We start from the raw sequence: 21,369 nt of genomic DNA on the forward strand, positions 1-21,369 counted from the left end.
TAGACTTTTGTTTATTTAATTTGGCATTAATTTCATTTGTCATCATGTTGCACATCACAAAAGGTCACTCAAGGTACAGGATGCCTTCTTATTTTCAATCTATGGCCCAAGCTACTCATTTACCCAGATGTTTCGAAAACTTATTGGATACCACACAACTTGGAGGAACACTGGTTTTGGTGAGTAGATATTTTTTGGTTGGTGGTATGGGTAACAGGCTATGCTCTGTACCCCTTTTCCATTTGCATTGATATAGGAACAACATATAGGCCTGCCTAGGCAAAGAAACGCAAGCATACCTGACAGTATGCATTATTAACATTTAGCTTAAGTACACATGTAGTACCTGTAGGCCTGTCTCTAGACCTAATGCTGACACCAAATCAGCATATCCTGTACAGTAGCATATTTCTAAATCTCCAGTTTTGAGGTACTGAGCCTGGAACATTATAAACAAAGCAAAGCAAAGCAACAAAGCAAAGATCTACAGTATTCTTTTATCATAACATATACAGATTCTCTATTTTTGTCAAATGATCATCATCGTCAATACTGTTCATGGAGCATAATGAGAACTAGGCCTATGACATACCCCCACATTGGAATGTCATTATGACAGTAACGAGATATTCAATATTGTGAAGAAATAATGCCCGGGGTTTCAATATAAATCCACGCTATGGTAGCTAAGGGGTTCTGTTTATACAAATGTTAGGATGTGGCCACCACGACGGGGGCGGGCCTCGTCCACATCTTTCATCCCACCGGTGGGATTTCCACATCATATTATATTGAGGCCAGCTGTAGCGTAGCTGTGGACAGACGAGGGGGAGGTGGGGGTATGTGCAATGTGTACGGATAGACAGAGAGAGAGAGAGAGAGAGAGAGAGGAGGGGATGGGGGTAATTTCAGTTTAATGAAAGCATCGCTTCAGCTATAAATTACAACTGCTGCTCTGCTTCTGTCACGTTGTTTTTATTTATGATGGATTCTACGTAGCCTAGTTGGTCCTTGGTCGTCTATGTCTGCTATATATGCTCCGTTGTCCGAAATGAAGAACTTTCAGAAAGTGGAACAGACAGGATTATATATATGACAGCAAAAAAGGTAAGGGAGCTGCATGGCTATCCTTCCTATGCGTCTGATTGTTATGCCCTTATATTTTGTTGGCTGATTATAGCCTAGCTATGACATAAAGTTTGGCTTATAAGGGCGCGAACTTTCGTCCGTTTGGAACCAGCTAGTGCACGCGATGATAAGCGTACCAAGTAGCCTACAAACACGTGACGTGCGTAATTACGCGTGCCATGCGTACATTTGTTTATTGATATCGCTTTTATAGTACAAGAAGAACAAAACTGCGATCGGTGGGTGATTCATTCATGTTTCCACAGTTGCCTCTTCTCTTCCAAATGTCTCAGTCGGTCCCATGCAGCTGACTGACTGTCCTTCCCTTGCACTAGCTGCTCGGGTGGAGTAAATGCATGGTTACAGCGAGGGTAAAAATACACCAGTGCGCTGCATGGTATTTTTGGGCGCTCTTCCCGTTTACGTCGGAGTAGTTTTACTGTGTCTGTCCTCGTCAGTCGTCAGCCCGTGCAGTTGTCATGGAAGTGCAGGAGGAAGGACCGACGACACGACAGATGTAGAGCTCGTGTTGGTCTGTGTGTTGCACATGCGTGCAATAAACGGGATTTTAAACAACAAGGGACACACTGCAGGTGCCCGGATTGACCTGGCCATGTAGGTTAAAGCAAAGCGAGCCCGCAGGCAGCGACAACATGAAAGGAACAAGTGCGTCCACCTTCGCCTGTGGGAGCAGAGCGCCGGCGGCTGCCTGGAGTGCTGCTGAGCGGCCAAGTGGCCAAATGGCAGGATTTGGATAATTACGCTCTGGTCACTAAGTGAAAGGAGCGGCTTTTTTCCCCCGTTTGTTTTTTTGTGTCTTCGTTGCTGGTTGTGAAATGTGGACTGCATTTGGTAACGGGTCAGGGATTCACGGCGGAGGCGGTGGTGGAGGAGGAGGAGGTGGAGGGGGAGGAGGGGGCTATGTGGCGTCTCAGGGCTGGGAGTTCGTGCCCTGCTCCAGGGTGGAGCGGCCAGACAGAGGCAAGAGCCGCAGCCCGCTCCGGAGGATCTCCTCCCCGCCGAGCATATTCAGTCACATCTTGGAGCCCCAGTCCGGTGCCTCGGTAGGACTAGGTGCAGGAGGAGTCGGGACGCCGCTGGAGGTTCTCAGGGGCCAAGTGTGGCCGCCGGGCGGGCACGACTCCCAGCAGCAGCAGCAGCAGCAGGCTCACCACGTACGGCTGAAAAAGAAGTTCGAGGACTTGAAAAAACGCCACGGACATGACAGGGACGAATGGATGCATCAGAAAGAGTTACTGTTAAGAGAGGTCGCTGATATACAAGTAGGCTAATTGAAGATAATCGCTTGTTCGTTCTGACAGTGGTTGCAGTTTGGGCCAAATTAATTTAGTTTCAGTCACACTCACAGGCTTAACCATGTCATAATCATGACAGCAGTCATGCAGCACTTCAGCCTGTTTTTTTAGACATTTACAAAGCAAACGTGTAGGCCTACATAAACGTTCAGATTTCAAATATAAAGTAGGACTAGTGTTAGAATTTTTTAACAATATTGAGCTGCTTAAATACAGTATGCTTCTGGGCTATAAGAGCTCTGGCATATTTAACAATATTGTTGGATTTGGATGACAAATACAAAGTTCTAGTAGTAAGCTAAGTTATTCCCTTACCAAGAAGGAATGTAAACTAATTTAAGAATTCAGTAATGTATTAATATTAGTTGTTTAAAGGACCACTTCACCACTTTTCAACTTATCTCCATCCTCACTAATGTTCATGATAAAATACCACCATTTTGGTGTGCATACAAGCCTATAGCCTATATCTGTTGGCAAAAGTAGGCTATTTGATTGATTGACTGATTGATTGATTGAGATGACAAATATAACGCTCCCATGCAGGGTGGGGAGAACAGGAGGATACTGCTGGACTTGAAGTTGGTTCTGGAGGAGGTGCAGGCGGAGGTGAAGAGAGAGGAGGAGAAGAGGAGCGAGTTGCAGCTGCAGTACACCAGGGACAGATGTGCCTGGGAGCTGGAGAAAACAGAGCTCAAATGCAGGATTGCACAGGTACTAGAAGCAGACGTGTGTGTGTGTGTGTGTGTGTGTGTGTGTGTGTGTGTGTGTGTGTGTGTGTGTGTGTGTGTGTGTGTCTGTGTGTGTGTGTGTGTGTGTGTGTGTGTGTGTGTGTTCCATTTGTACACTCAGAGTTAAATCAATTGTGGGCTACTGTTCTAAAGCTAGTATAAAAAGCAGGTGGCTAGCCTAGCGCACATCCAGTTCGTGTCTGGTGCTGGACTAAGGTAAGTACAGTGAAGAGAAGAGAGTTTGCTCCAATGGTGTTTTCTTTTATTTAAAACACCATAAATAAGACACAACGTTCCGGCCGTGAACGGCCTTCATCACCTGATGACTACTGTTCAAAAGCACCTAAACAAAATACATATTGTTACAGAAGTTAGAGGATATGTTAGGCAACTAGGCATGTCTGTGGGGTTTGAAACGCCTGAATGAAAATACAAGTTATACTGAAACATTTTAGATAATTTTCAAGATTTAGTTTATGCTTGCCTTTATTCCTCTTCATGTGTGTGAGCATTTATTTGCTCTGCACATAATATGTGCAGAGCACAGATATTATCTGTGTATACTTTAGGCCACTAGGTTTGTGTAAATTGGGCCAACCACATTTGCCACTCAGTTGGCGAGGTGATAAATTGCTCTGGCACCCATCCAACTCCAACCTCAGTGTAGACAAAAGCTTTGTAGGGAATCTTAGCCCCCAAAGAACCCCCCCTCGACACATGGGCTCCCAGCTCACCTTTCAACAGTTTGCTCAGATGACCTATTAACAGCAGCTGTCTGTGGTAACAATAGGTTAAGTGTTTCTCCAAAAAACATCAGAAAATACTTTTCTGTGGCTGAGGGTTTGCATAGCAATGCCATGCTTTGTGACGTATCGGCAAGGGAAGCGAATTATAATCCTCGTAAACCTTAACAATGGTGAATAGGGCGATTTAGCATTTTTATGGTTCTGCAAGGAGCTGTGGCTTTATTTGGTCGTTCCAGAATAAATAAATATAAACTTAATTAAACCATCCTTTTCTGCATAAAACAATGAAAGCCTTTCGTTCAAATGTACAAAATGTGTCCAGCTGGAGTGTCACATTTTGACCTTCTAGATCTGCTATTTTGAAAATAAATAATATTGACAAAGTTCGAAAAATGTTGAACTTTTGGAAAACGGAGCATTTTTGGAAAATTGGGCTGAATGAACACAGATTTGATCTCTTCATATTTTAGGGAATATCTGTGTATCTGTCTGCCAACAGAGTCTCATCTGATTCCTATTTCAGCTCTATAAATGATTGGTCATGCATTCACCCATCTAGACAGGACCCCTCTTGTTCCATCTCCTACTCCCTACCTGGGTTTCTCCATTTTAGTTAGTAACAAGGTGGTTAGACCCTACTGGTCAATTTTTACACTAGGAATAGGATGAATTACCTTTCAGGATTTTGCAGTGTGAACAATATCCAATGATACTCTGGCTGATGTGTTTGACTTTGATTCTAATTTCACAAGACGGTGCTGGATAGAACAGCATGGTGCATGTTGTTGCAAGCGTTTGACAAACGTTGCTTAAGGCCTGACAAATTTTGTATGACAATATGATACAGTACATGGCAGAGTAGCATTTTCTTTACCTGCACTGAATGAGAAAGACTAACTCAATTTGACTGTAATTCTGTTCTCCCTCACGAATGGTGCGGATCATCTACATTAGACTTCAAATGCCTTCCCTTCCCTCCAGCGTTAACACACACAGGCCAATCAGAGACAGTGAGAGACAGACAGAGAGAGAGGGAAATGTACGGTAAAAGGCATATTTCAAATTATAAATCCATGTTGTATCAAATAGACTTTTTCCTGGATAAATGCCTGGAATTCACTTGTCCTACACTTGGCTTTGAAATGCATGCACGCAGGCACGCACGCATGCTTTTTTCCATTGATTGCACAAACAGGCTGTCTTGGAATAGAGCAACAGTATGGTGGGAGGGGCATCATTATAAAAGTTGTTTTCTCCTCACACCACATCCTGCCACAGTTTATACTTCTGGGTACATATTACCAAGTTCTCCTCGGACTAAACACATTACTGTAAGCCAGGGTTTGTGTAGGAAATCCTACCTTTATTTGGTTAAGTCAGGGCCTGGGTTTACTTTACACTTGTTCCAGCCCAGAATCAAATATTTTATTTCTCCAAGTAGAGTCTAGGGCTTATAAAAAAAGGAAGAGATGCTGTAGTTAGAGAAACCAGACATTTCTGTATCATGTGAGAGCTCATTTGAAACAATTACATCTCTGTTGAAGTTATGCTGGAGTTTGTGACCTGACCAGTGATCCTACTCCTATTATATCAAGTATCATGCCTAAAGTTGTCAAATCATACTTATTCTGAAGGAAAGGCAAACACTTTAATCTACTTTATGAATACAGGCCTTGTATTAACAGCATACTTGGCCTGTGTGTGTGTGTGTGTGTGTGTGTGTGTGTGTGTGTGTGTGTGTGTGTGTGTGTGTGTGCGCGTGCGTGCGTGCGCTCGCGCGTGCGTGCGTGCGCTCGCGCGTGCGTGCGTGCGTGAGAGTTTGTGTCCATGGCTCTACAAACCAATTGGCCCCACCACCACCAAACAAGCATTGCAGGCATAGGTCTGGCCGGGTATTTCCAGGCATATTTCAGTGCATACCAGTGATTTATGAAAGCTGTTGGCAGCTAGACATCTCACTCTGACTTAGTAGCCAGCTCTCCCGCCTCTCCTCTTCTCCTTTTCCTTTCCTCTCCCCTTTTCTCCCCTCCTCTGCTTTCCCCTCCCCTCGGAATGTGACATTGTAAAGCTCTGTGTCCCCTATTTATAGTGGGCCACCATGGTGACACAGTCACCTTTATATACACTGTACAGCAGTGACGGTAGCCAAGTTAACAGAAGATGGCTTATTTGAAGTATATAACTTACACTCTGTACAGTATGTGCTTGATTCTCTTAAGTTTGCTTACGTTTGTTTCTTCCACCGGTGTTCTGATTGAATGTAGTGTTACGCTTGTCTACTGTAAAGTAGTTTCTCTATACAGACAGTCAGCAAAAGTCTTGTCAGTGGAAGTCCGGCTATTCCATTTTTCTTCCAACCACCTTGTTTTTGCACTTTCACTGTTTGTTTATTTGAGGGTGTTTAAATAGACTGTGGACAGCGCCTGTCCTCCATCTCTAATTGTGGAGAACTTTGAAAAGAGACACAGTCAGACAGAAAAGGTCTGTGTTGTTTCCCTACGCCATAATTTCGTGACCCCAGGCCACAGGCAGAAATAGACTCATGACCGAGGGTTCAAAGAAGGCCTAGCTTGATGTCTGTGGGTGAATACTAACCCCCCCCTCCCCCACATAAAAAAAAAACACAACCATGCACTAGCATACCACATGCACGTACACATAGGCGTTGTCTTGGGTGCATTCCAACTCCATAGACTGCATGTTTTTCAGTTTTATCACACGAAAATGCACACAACATCCACAGAAAGTGGAGTTGTCCTGCTCCGAGCCTAACCTCGGCTTTGAATACATTTAAAGTGGAATAGCACCCTGTTTAACAACGCACGTATGTTATCCCTGTGGCTCAGGACATGTCAGTGTAGATCTGTGAACATGATCATCTTCCCCAAAGCTAGAAACCTGAGAGCCATGACTTTTTATCTGTTATGTCAAGATAGCCTGCATCTACCTCACTGACAATGAATGGGTAACTGATATCGAGGAATGTCTGGTAGTGGAATGACTGAACTTTTTACATCACAATGACCTTCACGTCACGGCTGTGCTTAATGTTTACAGATTTTTTGATAAGACAAACTCTTCTCTTCTCTGTGAACAAGAATGAACGTTCGCTACCTAAATTGAGCTGCCGCAGGGCATAAGAAGAACATGCTAGAGACAAAGTAAAGGGCCGTCTGAGTGCTTTAATGGTTATGGATGGCCACCACCATAGAGGCCCTGGTTTGATTCCCAGCAGCAATGCTTAGGCTGTTCTGAAGATAGCGTGAACCTCTGTATGTGTTACACCCTCCAGGTACAACTCCTCACTGTCAGATGAAAAGAAGTGACTGGTGACTCCATATGTATCCGAGGAGGCATGTGGCTTTGTTTGTAGTGTATACTGTGTCCCCAGGCCAACAGTGGGGACCACAATACACAGGGGGTAACTGTCTGGAAATGACTAACAGACAGACAGACGGCAGATTTGTTACTTAAGCCAGCAAGCAAGCAATACCGGCCAGGGGGGCTAATAGGCACTAGGCAGAAGTGCAACAAATTACTTTATATTCTTCCAGTGTTCATTATGGGGGTGTTCTGCCACCGTAAGAAGTTTCCGGAAAATGGGAATGGCTATTGGGCCTACCTAAACAAAAAATGAGCTGCGTTCATGATTTGAGGCATTTTGTTCAGTTTGAGTGATGTTTGGACAAAATCTGTATGAGTAATATCACAAAATGAGTTTTGCTAAAATCTTACAGATTGCAGAGACAAAGAGACAAACAACAGGTGGCTTGGCTATATACCTGAGGTGCTTGCTGCATGGCCCCCTAAAAACCAAGCCAGGACATTCAATACTATTCTTGTTTAAATGAAACTCCTCTGAAAAACATTTTGTCTATCTTTGCATGAGCCGAACAAATATGACTCTGGGAATCATGCAAGTTTCAGGCCCAGTTTCTTGTCCAGGAGACAAGCTTGTCTTTGTGCGAATCTGAGCAGTTGAACAACCACATATCCTTTTACTGCCATCGTGTGCATCCGTTGCAGACATACTTTACTGTGCTTGAATCTGCTACAGTATATCCTGCACATCCTGTTTTAGACAAGTGCCACAGAGACCATCAGTGAATCCCTGTGAGTTAGAGTTCTGGCAGGATGTTTTTGTCTTTCAATCCTCTCTTCCCTCCTCTGAAACCATTCACACTCGTCCCAGTGGTCTTTCACTCCTTCTTACTCCTCCACCTCACTTCCTGCCACTCCTTCATTCCTGCAATTCCACTCAGAACATGACGGGTCAATTTTTACACTCAGGATTAAACTGTCTCTCAGGGTTTTACTGTGGTTGTCTAATATTTATTAAACTGTCTCTCAGGGTTTTACTGTGGGTGTCTAATATTCGTTTTCTTCCTTATTTCAACCTCCCTCTCCTTCACTCTCCCACTTCTCTTTCTCTCACTATCAATCTCCTTTATTCCTCTGTCATTGTTTCTCCCTCTCTGTCTTGGCCTCCACCAACTTCTCCCACTCCTCCCCCTCTCTCCCCCTCCTGCTCGCTCCCATCTCCCCATACCCATCGTCCCTCTCATCCTCCAATTTCCCTCCTCTCTCTCTCTCTCTCTCTCTCTCTCTCTCTCTCTCTCTCTCTCTCTCTCTCTGTCTGTCTGTCTGTCTCTCTCTCTCGCTTCCTCTGCACTGCAGCTGGAGGCTAGAGAAGGTGTAGGGTTGTTTGGTGCTGGGGTCCAGTCAGTGGGAGGTCCTTCTGGACCAGTGGTGTTAAGGAACGCTGTGGAAGCACCCGGCGAAACCTCGTCGCTCCGCCGGGAGAGGGAAGAGCAGAGGAAGCTCCTGACAGACACTCACACAGCGGCGATGGACCTCCGCTGTCGGCTGGAGCACAACGAGAGAGACTGGCTGCGGGAGAAGGCTGAGCTTCTGGAGAGGTTCGACACAGAGAGGAGAGAATGGGAGAGCCAGCTGAGAGACATGCAGGGAAAGATAGAGGAGGTGAGACACCAGGGAGCATGTTAGAACTGATAGATTACCAACAGACCGGCCTGTTGTTAATCTGGCATGCATACTGTGTGTACACAGCAAAATCTATAGTGGAGATCATCTTCTGAAATATTTTTAATTAACTGGATTTGTCTGTGCGAGCATGCGTATGCGTGTGTATTACTGTAAACGTTGGTTTAATTTATGTGTAGTATAATCCAAGAAGCAACTGCACTGCAGTATACAGTATAATGGTACAGCACAAAAACATAACCCCAATTCTACATTATGTGTACTGGAAATAGTTTCCAGTAACAGTTTGACTAATTACAACTGGGAGATTGTTGGGAGAAATTATATGTGGTAAGCAGAGACTCCACATCCGATGCACATCATGTGGTTTATATTGTGAATGATGGATGGATGAGCAGGATCTAACATGGTGTTAGAATGTTTGATCACAGACAGATTTAGCACAGCAAGCTTTAGTGTCCCATATTAACCACTTAATAACCCTCTAAGACCCGCATTCATTTCTACTTGCAAAAAAATCATTTTCAACCTTACTACTACTTTGTACTACTAGGACTAAGACAAAAAATATGTTAAAAAGTTTGATGAAAAATTTATAATAATTATATAATAATATAATAAATTAATAATTTACATTTGGGGGATATCTTTCACAATTATAAATAAAACATGTTCTAGACATTCTAATGATCACAAAAAAACATATTACAATTATTTTACCTACTTTTATTAGGGTAAAGGTCAAAAGTCTTAGGTTAAAAAAAATTCAAAATTGTCCAGACATTTTTTATTTGTGTGAATTTCAGCCTCTGTGGGGGGTATTTATATGCAAATATCATGACCAATGGCATTGAAATGGCATTGCAATGAACATCACTGATGACGTTTAGGTGAAAAAATAACAGATTGTTTTTTAAATAATTTAGTAATGAATTAAAATAGAATTGTTGCTAAAAAGCAACGCTGGGTCTTAGAGGGTTAATCCTAATTGTATACTGTTGTACAACAGAGATGTGACCTGTTGTGAGCTTGTAAATTCGCTATTGTCGCTGTTGTGAATTATATCCATGCTGTCAGAATGGCAGCCTCTGGTGGACACTCCCCATTCCCTGCATCCACAATCACACATGTGTTTGCCATCACACCACTCAACTCATTAGCCAATCACAGTTTAGGTGTGCCACATATAACCAGCAACTCACTCCACATCTCTCACTCAGTCTCCAGCCTTCACACAGGCTACATGCAGCACCTGCAGACCTCACTGAGTCTACCCACTACGGAGAATGAACACATTGTTGATAAGCTACTTTGGTGTCACAATCTCTCTGACCGGGGATACTTGGGTGGTCAGCTCATAATCCAACAAACACAACCAGCAGAATATTTATTAGTCGCATTTTTGAGTGGTGCAACCACTCCTATAGACAGCTATGTGTGTCCCTGGGTCTGTCTGGATGAGCACGAAAATAGCGTTATAGCGTTTGTTCACCCCCTAGTGTCACTGCCCATTTTTGTGATGGATGCATTAGAGCGTCTAATTTACCGGGGTGCCCACACCTTTTTTTACTTGAGATCTACTTTCAAAATGAGCAGCTGAACAAGATCTACCCACCGGACAAATGTATTATACTATCGCTGAAAATAGTTTAAATATGTACTTGAGGGGTCTTTGGAATAGCAGAGCTGGCGTTACATGACAAATGTGCTTGGAATGGGAAATCGAAGGGGAGAAATGGAATAGATTAGGTTTTTTTGTATTTAATTTGTAATTCTGCCACAGATAGCAACACTCATCAATCAATCAAGTCACTTTAATTCATTTGTTTTACATTTAAATTAAATATTATAGGGGCATGTCATGTGATCTACCTGTTCACGGAGAAGATTGTGTGCACATCTCAATGCCTATATTCAGGCCAGGTCAGGCCTTGATGCCTGACATTCAGTCAGGCATCAAGGCAAACATCAAGGAAGAGAGTAGAACATCACCAGTTTATAGAGTTCCAATGTGCCTTTGTGATCTACTGGTAGATCGCGATCTACCTTTTGGACACCCCTGGAACACATACACAAAAAGAAACTGTCACAGTGCCCGAGTTGGACGGTAAAACTGTATGTATTACCTTGATGGAAGAAACATGTTAGTTTTTACAAGTATGACTAGTCTTTTCTTTTGCGGAATGGACGAGAGAAATAAAAAATTGATAGTCTGATAAATAGACACACATATCCAGTTTTGTTCTGGGTCTGTATGCCACATGTATAAGGTGCAGTATGCTTGTTGAGCTCAGTTTGTGTTGAATGGTAGGGTACAAGAGGATCACAGTGGTGAGAGGTGTAAGATTGGACAGAATGATTACAAATGTATTATTCCCATTTAATTTGGAGAGGATACATTTCATTCATTCAATTCATGTTTTATGACCCCAAAGAACTGAAGCAACCATGCAGACACCCAAGAGTCTGATATCAACAAACAGAATCTGATCTTGAAAATGTATTTAGCTGACTATTTGTTTCTATTTCGTATACCCGATCAAGCAGTATTTCATTTGACAGTCAACAATTATGAATTAGCCTACTGTAGGTCCCTCCCGCAACAATCAGTAACAATTTGAGGTCTCATATTTCACAAATATCAATATATACAGTAAACAAACAAACTTTATAACAAGCTTTATGCTACAATAATTCAGTTTTCATCTTTAGTTTGTGGACTTTTTCCTTTTACATTAAAGATGACAAGAGAAAGCTTGTGACATGGGAGAATTGATGCTGGACCCTCCATGGCTATGTTTACCAGCAAATTAAAATCGGACTCCAAGAAGGAGATTAGTGTTTTGAGCAAACCATACAAAATAACTTGGAGCGCTAAGGCACAGGAAAAACATGTGTCTCTCATTTGACGTCTTGAGACCAGAAAATGAGAGCAATATGGCAAGCTCAAAGGCAGTAGTTCTGTCCAGACATTGCATGAGAGTTGAGAAGGGCGCCCAAAGGTCACAACATAGTTCTTAGTCCACGGTGCCTGGATAGGAGGCCAGAGGTAATTCCAGTTCCAAGTGTGACAATAGGCAATTGCATGGAAAATAATCATCACAGTACCATATAAAAAAATCACACCCGTGTGAACAGAGTGGTGCAACTCCCCCCCACACCTCTCTCTCTCTCTCTCTCTCTCATTAGCAGGCAACAGTGCAGCACTATCCCTCTATCTGTTTCTTAGTCAGATGTCCTTTTCTTTCATGTAGTGGCCTTAATATCCTGGCTCCGCCAGCTGGTGGCAGCTGTGAGTTCCTTCTCCTGCTCCCATCTGGTGTCTCTCAGGAAGAAACGATGCGCTTCGAACAAATTCTGATCGGAGAGATATGTGACCGTATGCGGCCGCTAGAGGCGGGATCAACGCTGGTGACGTATTGTAGCTGTGCCACAGCGCAAATGTAAACACAACCTAACAGGACTACAACTCGAAATTATTATGTCTCTCTCAACCCTGGTTGAGAGAGACCAGATCAAGGTGGAGGAGGGGACTTGTAAACTCAATACTGCCGCAATCTGGTGGAGTCAGGTTGGCCCTTACACCTCTAGACCTAGATTAAAGGGTTGTGACAGCTAACATCCCTTTCAGCATTTTTTATTGGTTAAAATAGGGTTTAATTGGTAGTGTCAGGTAAATAATGCCACTTTTTGTCAAAATAGTTATACACAACTTACAAATCTTTTTAATGAATCAGATGCACTTTGTCATTTTATGTTGATTTGCATGACAAAAACAGAAACTAAATCAATAAGAATGGATTGGTTTATTTGACTTTCTGATACAGGTAATGCAGCGTTGTACAGAGACTGTGCTAACAATACAACATAACTACATAATAATAATGGAATCGTGCATTTCCCGTCAGTGTGTTGGTTGGTCGTATTGGTTGGCATGTGACATCACGTGACATCATCAGGGATGGAGATCCCTGATGTCATCAATATTGGCCAGCAACTCTACATCTAACCTCAAACCCTTAGATCTCCTGTTTTGACATTCCTATGTTGATCCTTCCCCATCCATCCTTCCTCTTCGATGTCTCCCTTTTGACTGATACCTGTCCATTTAAACTCTAGACTCTAAGTTATTTGTGCAGCCGTGACCGGCAGTCGGCGAAAAATCCCGGCACCCTCACACATTAGAAGGATATTTAATGGTTCCTAGGGGGTTTCAAATGGACCCGTAGAAGTCTGTAACTCTGAGAGTGTACAAATGTACTCTCTCAGAGTTAGGGTGGTCCTCGGAATTAAGCGGTTTGAGAACCAGCTGTATTGTAATTGTATTATATAGCAGACGTGAAGTTCACATACCAGTTCTGGCGAGAGAGAGAGAGAGAGTGCATTTTCCGGCATTTTTGCCACGGAACACCCGCGGTAGATCCTGCGGTAGTGTTTCTCGGCGGCATCAGTACGACACTACCCCAAATACTTACCGGAACCGCAAGCACGACGCAACGCATGGCATCAGTACGACGCTACCCCAAACCCTTACCCTAACCGCAAGCACGACGCAACGCATGGCATCATGATGCAAGACATTGTGAACTCTTTTTAAATAGCTGATGTATGTGGAGTTAAAGTGGTTCAGCTGATTTTGATGCTAGATAAAATTACTGGAATAGTCTCCAACCTCTCTATTGTTTCTGAAATGACACATCTGATGTGTGACCTTTTATCCAACAACTATCTGTACCAATTGACCACTACATGCTGTGTGCTCATCACTATCTATTCTGTACCAATATGTCCGTAATGCCGTTTAGTCCAGGGGGTCTTCAAAAAGTGTGAGCTTGCACATCTGCAATTTTCACTATTTTTGACATTTTCACCTACAGTATAATGACATGCCCAACATTGGGAAGCCAGGTTCAAAGTGGTTAATTCTCAGATCCGCTCTTTTCTAATTGCAGCTTTACTGTGAGGTGAGGGCCAAGCGAGAGGGTACTGGGACAGGGACGGGGACGAATGACCTCGACAGTGGAACACAGGATTACGATGACAACCTTGCACTTAGGCTCAGCCTACAATCCACCAGCACTGGCTCTAGTCTTCTCAGCAACCAGTCACGGTCTGAGCACCTCAGCTGTAGTAGCCAGTCGGATCCTCCCAAACCGCCGCCGCTTCCAGGCTTCTATCGGCGAAGCAACATCAGCGGTGACGGTGGCAGCTGCTCGCCAAGTTTCAATAGAGAACCCAGTGTCTGTGACAATTTTTCCCAGTATAACAATGCCGAAGTTAAGCAGTCATGCGAGCTGAGAGACAGAGGCCCACTGCAACCACATCCAGACATTAACAGCCAGGCCGCTGTGGACACAGCAGAGCTGGATGCTGTTTTGCAGGGGGCTCAGGGCCGTGGACTGCTGGAGTTGAATACTAATGTCTCTATAGGGAATAGAAAAAATGTCCATCGGTCTGTCAGCCCTCAAGGAGGTCCTCTGAGTGCAGAGCTGATCTACAGCAGTGACAAGAAGAAGAACACTACTGCTCTCAATGCTGTGAGTTTAGACCCCGACCCCATTTGTGCCTCACGGACCAATGTTTATGGGTCACGACTCGAGTTTTCACACACACACACACACACACACACACCTTTCTCTTTTCATTTTAGAAATAATAGATATAGCCACTTAACTACTTAAAAAATTGCCGATCAAAACATGCAATGTGAGGTGGTAGATTTCTTTGAAAACTAAATTTAATCTTTCAGAAAAAATGTAATTACATTTCTATACCAGGGTTAAAGTGGTCAGAAAGATATTAGGATGTTAAAATGAGTGTAAATGTATCTCAATCGCTCTCTTTCATCTCCATCTTCTTCGCCAGGCTCTGAAGGAGATAGCCCGTGTGAGCGAAGAGCTCTGCAGTTACCAGGACGAGATCAGAAAGAAGAGTGGGGACAAGAGGTAAATAGGACAACGTAATGCCAAGAACACTCCCTGTTGTTTATGCTGTGTACAGCCGAGCGTGTTCATCTGTATGTCTGGTTTGTGTGTAGCGCACATAAAGCACAGTGTTGTGAAATTGTTGTTGGTTGTTGATATAAGCTGCTGTTGTTGGGGGGGGGGATTTTTTTTTGGTGTGGAATGCTTTCTCTGTATTTATCTAAGTTGTGTCCTAAAGGATCTTTTACACATGTCTTGATCATTAGCAGTTTGTAAATATCAGTGTATTATAATTTATAATTATATTGACATTAATTTAATCTGAATGTTCCCCCCCTACTTTCTTTTTATTCCCTTGAGGAATCGTTCTCAGTCTCTATACCTGCCTGAGGAGAGAGAGACGCTGCTCCACGTTAAAACCAGCCTGGTGATTGAGGAACCCCTCTGTGATCTCAACCAGATCTATGAGGACCTCCGGGCCATGGAGAAGGAAAACTGGATCACTGTGTCACCAGATAATACCTGGCGGGCCAATCGTAAGGAGAAAGAATCTTGGAAGACCAATAGCAATCGGCCAGACAACGTGATCGACAGTGATGAAAGCCCAGAAACACCCACTGAGATGTCTACACATCATTCAGCACCACCCATTCCTCCTCGTACCGCGTCCTGGAACCTGAGCAGCTCCACCCCAGAGCCAGAACCTCAAATTCCGGAATCCTCAATGATCACAGGCAGGAGTTGTCACAGCCCCTGTGTTCTGGTGGAAAACAAGTGTCCCAGTCCATCTATTGTGAGAAAGTTTGAGGCTATGCTGCAGGTGAATGAAGGTAAAGTTCTGACTGACAGTGTGGTCGTGTCCTGTTCTGCACCAGCTAACTCCAACTGCAACGCCGGCTGTTGCCACAACCGCTGGTCATATGACGCAAGTAAGTTCAGTGGCAGTAAATTATCTGCATATGTGCCTGTCCAGAAAAGCTTCTCAGAAGTCAACATACTGACTGCTGCAAAAGACTCATGCTCAGACAACAGGCCTGCTTTTAAAAACTTAATACAAACGCCTAAAGAACATCAAATGCCTTTCACTGTCAAAGAATCACCTGTAGAGTTGCCTTTGTCATCTCTGGATTCACCCCCTGCCTGTCTTAACCTCCAGGGCTCTAAAAGGAATATAATGCTGGAACAGAAAACAGCTGAGTTTAACAGAACTCTGTTTCAGGCTGAAATGGGCCGGGGGGTGGAGGAGCAGCACAATGCTGATGTGGTTTGTGAACCTGTTTTTGTGGCCGCATGTGTCTCTAATGAGGTTCCTCCACGCAGAGAGGCCACCGTTGACCCTCGTCCGCAATGTACTGAGGTCACCTCTGACATCAACACGCATCTCAATGCCACGCTAACTCCCTCCACCTCTGACCCTGTTCTTCACATCCATGAAATGAGGCTCAAGAGAAGCAGAAAGGACTGCCACGGTCAAGAAGTCAGAGTGCACCCGGACCTCACTATTGACCTTTCACCTCAGCAGATTAGACCCAAAGAGGTGACCGTGGAGGCCGAGGGCAAACCTCAGGCCCCTGGCAGCCCCACCAGGTGCACGCAGCACGGAGCCACCACAGAGACAGTTATCCATCATTTGTCCGGGTCCAGTCCCAACAGGGTAAAGCCCCAAGAGGCGAGGGTTCACCGCGTGGCACTCAGCGACTCGCCACGGCAGCCCCTCACTGAATCCAGGCCACAACAGCTGACACCGTCAGGTCACCAAGCACAGCAAGGGCGTACCTCTGCCCAGCCTGACACCTCCAGGCCTGGGCCTCGCGTGATGAACGACCACCCATGGAAGCCCCTCACTCTGGCTGCCTATCCACGGCCCGAGGGGTCGCGGTCTAATTACGGAGCGGTGGAGAGGATTCTGAAGAGCTACGAGAGCGCGGCCTGGGCTCAACAGCACCAGAACCAACAGAAGCAGGCTGCCTCGAGTCCCAACATCAGTCCCACCAGGCACGAGGAGAAGGTCGCAGAACTGCTGGACATGCTGGACATGGAGCCTGCGCCGCAACCTCCCGTCCCGCGACACACGCACTCTTCACAGACTTCTTACACACACATCACACACACTGCACAGCTCAGCAGCCACACTGCCATCAGTGTGAGAGACGCGTGTCTTACAATGCAGGTGAGTGGAGTCTATAGTACATGTTGTGTGTGCGGACACAATCTGTTTTTAACACGCATCTATTTGAAACATAGATGCTTTAGTCAATACTAAAGTAGAAAATGCCCAGTACTACCACTGTAAATGAAGGACGTCACACATTCTGTTGCATTGTATTCTGTTGCCTTGTGAAAGGCTCAGCGATTGTCCTTGGCTGAGGACAACTCCAATGGGAATAGTGTTTATTTCTGGTATGTGCTCTGAGAGAGAAGCGGGCCAAAGCCTCGATTATAATCTTGGCATCTGGGCCATTGCACTGCTAAAAGGCTCCTAATAAAAGGAAGTGGTGGTGTGGCACACTAAGCTAAGCTGACAGGATGTCAATACCCCCCCCCCCCCCTCCCAACACACACACACACAAACGCATTCACCTTTCCAGAAAATCTCCTCTTTCATTGTGAGGGCCTCTTTTTGGAAGTCGTTTTCAGGCCCTCACGTTACTTTGATTACAGAAATATCTGGAAACAGCCAAATGACTGAAAGCCCTAAGCAGACCACAGGAATTATGTTTCAGATTATTATTATTTTTATTTTTTTGGGGAACGATTAGCTGGTCAATTTAATCGTGCCACACAGAAAGAATGCAGTGGGACCCCTTTTCCACCGGTTGGGAACCGGTTCAATTCAAAACCAGTTTTTAGTCCATGAGCCAGAGCTCCAAAGTTGGAACGTTAATTATGAATTGAGTGGGCAAAACCATACCTATATTGAATTGTTTATAGGATCAATATAAGTAAATTAATATATGATAACCCTTCCACAGTATAGTAGCTTTTTCATATTTTATGTTTTTTTTGCATATTTTTCTATATGATGCCTAATTTGCATATTTACATTTTAAAGATTTGTACTACAATAAATCATTGTCTTTGTGTAAGTAATCAACTGGGGAAGTTTCATGGTGATAACAATTTAATATAGGTATGGTTTTGCACACTCAATTCATAATTAACATTCCAATTTTGGAGGTCTGGCTCAAAAAGAACAAAAAAGAACTGAACCGGTTCCCAACCAGTGGAAAAGGGGCCTGAGAGGTAATCTCTGTACTTGGAACAGATAAAATGTTGATTTAACCTTGACCAATGAGTATTGAAATCATAATGAAATGGAGAGGTTTCCAAAAATATAATTTGACAAGTTCTACAAATTCTACAGTATATACAACTATTCTCTTGCATGTACATTTTTGTTTTTCTACTGTGTCGTGATTTTCTTTTCCTTTTGCCACAGGACCAGACAATGTATTGACCATTTTATTTGAAATATACTTGTTGTTTTCCCTAGGGGCAAGAATGGGACTACAGATGGGACAAGTGACAAAATGTAAAGTATCTAAACTGGTGAATTTAGTGGTTGATTTGAAGGGTGTGATAATCCTTAATGTTAATTCATTGCTTTCTCCTCAGGAAAACAAAGACTCTTCCATCTCCTCTTCCTCCAACCAGAAGAACTTCTCCAGGCCTGCCTGGCCCGCAAACCGACGCCTCCCTTCTCGGTGGGCCAACTGCTCCCCCTCTTCTTCCTCCTCCTCACCCTCAACCACTCCTCTTGCACCACCCTCTATCCCACTGAAACACATGTCCTCCTTCTCCTCCTACTCAGCCTTTCACATGGAGACAGTGATCATTTGAAATGTCCTGACTGATCCCTGCGATGCGACAAGATGCCTTTGCTTATCACTGTTAATCCCCCAACTCTGAACCTTGAGTCTCCTTCCAATCTCCATGACCTAGTCTGTACATACCAAACCCAGTCTGTCTGCTTACTCTTACACTATAAACCCCAGAGCCCTCTGAGTGTGTACAAATGTAACCAAATGGACTCAAAAGTACTGAGTCAGAAGTGCTTTAGCCTTGACCTACTCATTTTTAGAATGTATTTCCCATCCAGTGGAGCTTAGGCAAAATAATTATTCTGTACATCTGAAACCGTTTCATATTCTACAGTATCTCAGCTTATTGAGGTGTGCTCCCGACAACTTGCCAAGCAATGTGAGTAGCCTCAGAGGACAGGGAAAACATCACTTGCGAGGCAATTTAGAATAAGTGCATCTCATGTTAATCTCAGCCATTTGAAATAATGTGCTTTGCTCAGGTCTGGAGCCTAGCCTTGACACGTGTAGCCTTGCAGGTCTAACTACAATGGACTCTTTAATAATGCCATTTGTTATAGCTACATGTACACTGTAAAAAACCTTATGCTAGCTCCTATTAAAGAACTGTTTAAAATGTTTTGTCTGAATCCATTCAAATTCATCTGATTTTCAAGTTTATTTTTTGCCTAATACAGAAAATGTGACAAAATGTATAGTATGTTGGATTTAGGTTAAGGTTCGCTTTTAGTTAACTTAATATTTTAACATCACTTTTCTCAGTGTCGTTTTTTTTACTTAACCTCTCTGTGATGTTCATTCTTTATTCATGGCTTTACACGTTACATAATTATATAACAATGCAGATGTCACCCTTTTTCTACCTTTGTACCAAAGGCTGTTTTTCTTTTCTTTTTTAAACAAATTACATTATGTTTTACATTGATTATTTTAGTTCTTTGCTCATTGCTACAGTTTTCCAATAGCTAATACCGTAACAGTATTCATGCGAGCCAACTTTTGCATTTATGCATAACTGAACTTCTGAAAACAAGAAATGAACTAAAAAAACTTTTCTACTTTTACTTACTGAATGGACAGATACAGTACATATCAAAACATCACTCAGTTGAGTATTACAGTCTGTTGGGTTAATGTGGTGAAACATGATGAAAGTGATGGCTGTTCTTTTTGTGTAATAAATGTAATGAGGAATTTCCTGTTTTTCTTTTCACATCACAGACTGAAGCATTATAAATTGTATTCTCATTCAGTAATACCGGTAGTAGTTTTCTGGTAATTTTACCCCCTTAACCACTTGAACCCCAGCATCCATATTCTGGTCCATATCCATATTCCGGTGGGAAGAGATTTGGGGCCCTATTTTCGTCACTGCCTACACCCCTTATCCCTAAACTATTTTGAAAAACCTTTTTTTAAATAGCCGATCTACAAGTGCACAACGTGTCGATGTAGATCGGCTAGTTAAAAAATGTAAAATGTTTTTCAATAGTAAAAAAGACAAGTTTAGGGATAAGGGGTATAGGCAGTGACGAAAATAGAGCCATTAGTGCACAGAGCAAACTAAGGTCCAGTTTACTAAAAGTACCCTATTCTACTTCATTGACCGGGGTCCCCCAATGGCAGATTCATGGTCCCCCTCCTTTTTCCCTCTACACACAAATCTCTTCGCAGAAAAAAGAGACTTTGTTGCCTGTGAAACAACTACCAAAAAGATATAACTACTACTATTATGAACATATGATTTGTCTTGCTTTTCCTGTCGCGTTGTGAGTTGTCGGCTATTTTCAACAAAAGCTTGCTCTACTATAATGCTATCATGCGGGTTGTCTGGCTCCCTTAATCTTATTGGTTGACATCCTTGGTGACACCGTGAGTGTGAGTGATGACTGTTATGTGGTGAAGTTTGTATGTGACAGAGTCAGTTGGACAGTCCATCATATGATGGTGTCTTGGTGTGTGTGTGTGTGTGTGTGTGTGTGTGCGTGCGTGTGCGCACGTGTGTATGTTTTCCTCCCGCACATTTGTTTCGTCATCTCACATAAACACAAATCTCCTATAATCTGCTGTGATGAGCTGATAAAATTGTTACACTCGGTCTCACCTCCTTAACTCTGTCTGTCAGTCTGGCAACCCCTCAGGTGCGCGCGCGCGCACACACACACACACACACACACACACACACACACACACACACACACACACACACAACTCCCCTGAGACACCTAACCCCTTATAGTCTGAAACTTGCCACCATGTACTGACAGGAATAGCAGGTGGGGGACAATGTTTTGGTGCCAGAAATCCTACCCCGGACCGATGCTGATATAAATACTGTCATCCTTTCCAGATGCCCAGCCCAGTTCTGTTTGTATGTCTGTGTCAGGTTGGCTTCACGTTATGGCCTATGATCACATCTGGGGGAACCAGACTGAAATTGGCCATTTCACGATCGTTAGTGTAATTTTCAACAGACCTTTGAATCCCATATCAAATCTTTTGATATCTTTTTAGCAGCTAGAGCTAGATACAACTATTTATCAGTCAAAAAATATTATTCTGTTTGACCATCTTGACTCACACTCCACAGAAACCTTGGCTAGGATCACTCCCCAAATAATTTTGGGGAGCGAATAATTTAATTTATTTATCACTGTAGTAAATGATCCTGCTTCAAATAAACAGTGATTTCAACGATC

At 43.4% G+C, this 21,369-nt stretch overlaps 1 protein-coding gene across 4 annotated transcripts; it reads left to right on the forward strand.

Moving 5' to 3' along the window:
- The first annotated feature begins 63 nt into the window (after positions 1-63).
- On the forward strand, positions 64-19,864 carry mtcl3a (MTCL family member 3a). 4 transcript variants are annotated; one of them, XM_080767479.1, is made up of 8 exons: positions 1,495-2,411; positions 2,991-3,158; positions 8,599-8,904; positions 13,878-14,462; positions 14,791-14,870; positions 15,210-17,019; positions 18,343-18,381; positions 18,465-18,605. In XM_080767479.1, the coding sequence occupies exons 1-7, from the start codon at positions 1,965-1,967 to the stop codon at positions 18,373-18,375; spliced, it is 3,429 nt and encodes a 1,142-aa protein (XP_080623605.1). In that variant the 5' UTR covers positions 1,495-1,964; the 3' UTR covers positions 18,376-18,381; positions 18,465-18,605. The 4 variants fall into 4 exon arrangements, with proteins under 4 accessions (XP_080623606.1, XP_080623607.1, XP_080623605.1 ...); XM_080767480.1 differs by lacking the exons at positions 1,495-2,411; positions 18,343-18,381 and adding an exon at positions 64-179 and having other exon boundaries at positions 18,465-19,864; XM_080767481.1 differs by lacking the exons at positions 1,495-2,411; positions 18,343-18,381 and adding an exon at positions 884-1,107 and having other exon boundaries at positions 18,465-19,864.
- Positions 19,865-21,369: the final 1,505 nt, after the last annotated feature.

The sequence above is a fragment of the Protomyctophum bolini genome (assembly GCF_963924005.1).
Source record: "Protomyctophum bolini genome assembly, chromosome: 7".
NCBI lineage: Eukaryota > Metazoa > Chordata > Actinopteri > Myctophiformes > Myctophidae > Protomyctophum > Protomyctophum bolini.

Excerpts from the sequence above, each read along its gene's own strand:
- mtcl3a (XM_080767478.1), top strand. The coding sequence starts at position 1,965 with ATGTGGACTGCATTTGGTAACGGGTCAGGGATTCACGGCGGAGGCGGT. Across the intron at positions 3,159-8,598 it reads TCAAATGCAGGATTGCACAG|CTGGAGGCTAGAGAAGGTGT; the intron begins GTACTAGAAGCA and ends TCTGCACTGCAG. Across the intron at positions 14,463-14,790 it reads ACACTACTGCTCTCAATGCT|GCTCTGAAGGAGATAGCCCG; the intron begins GTGAGTTTAGAC and ends CTTCTTCGCCAG.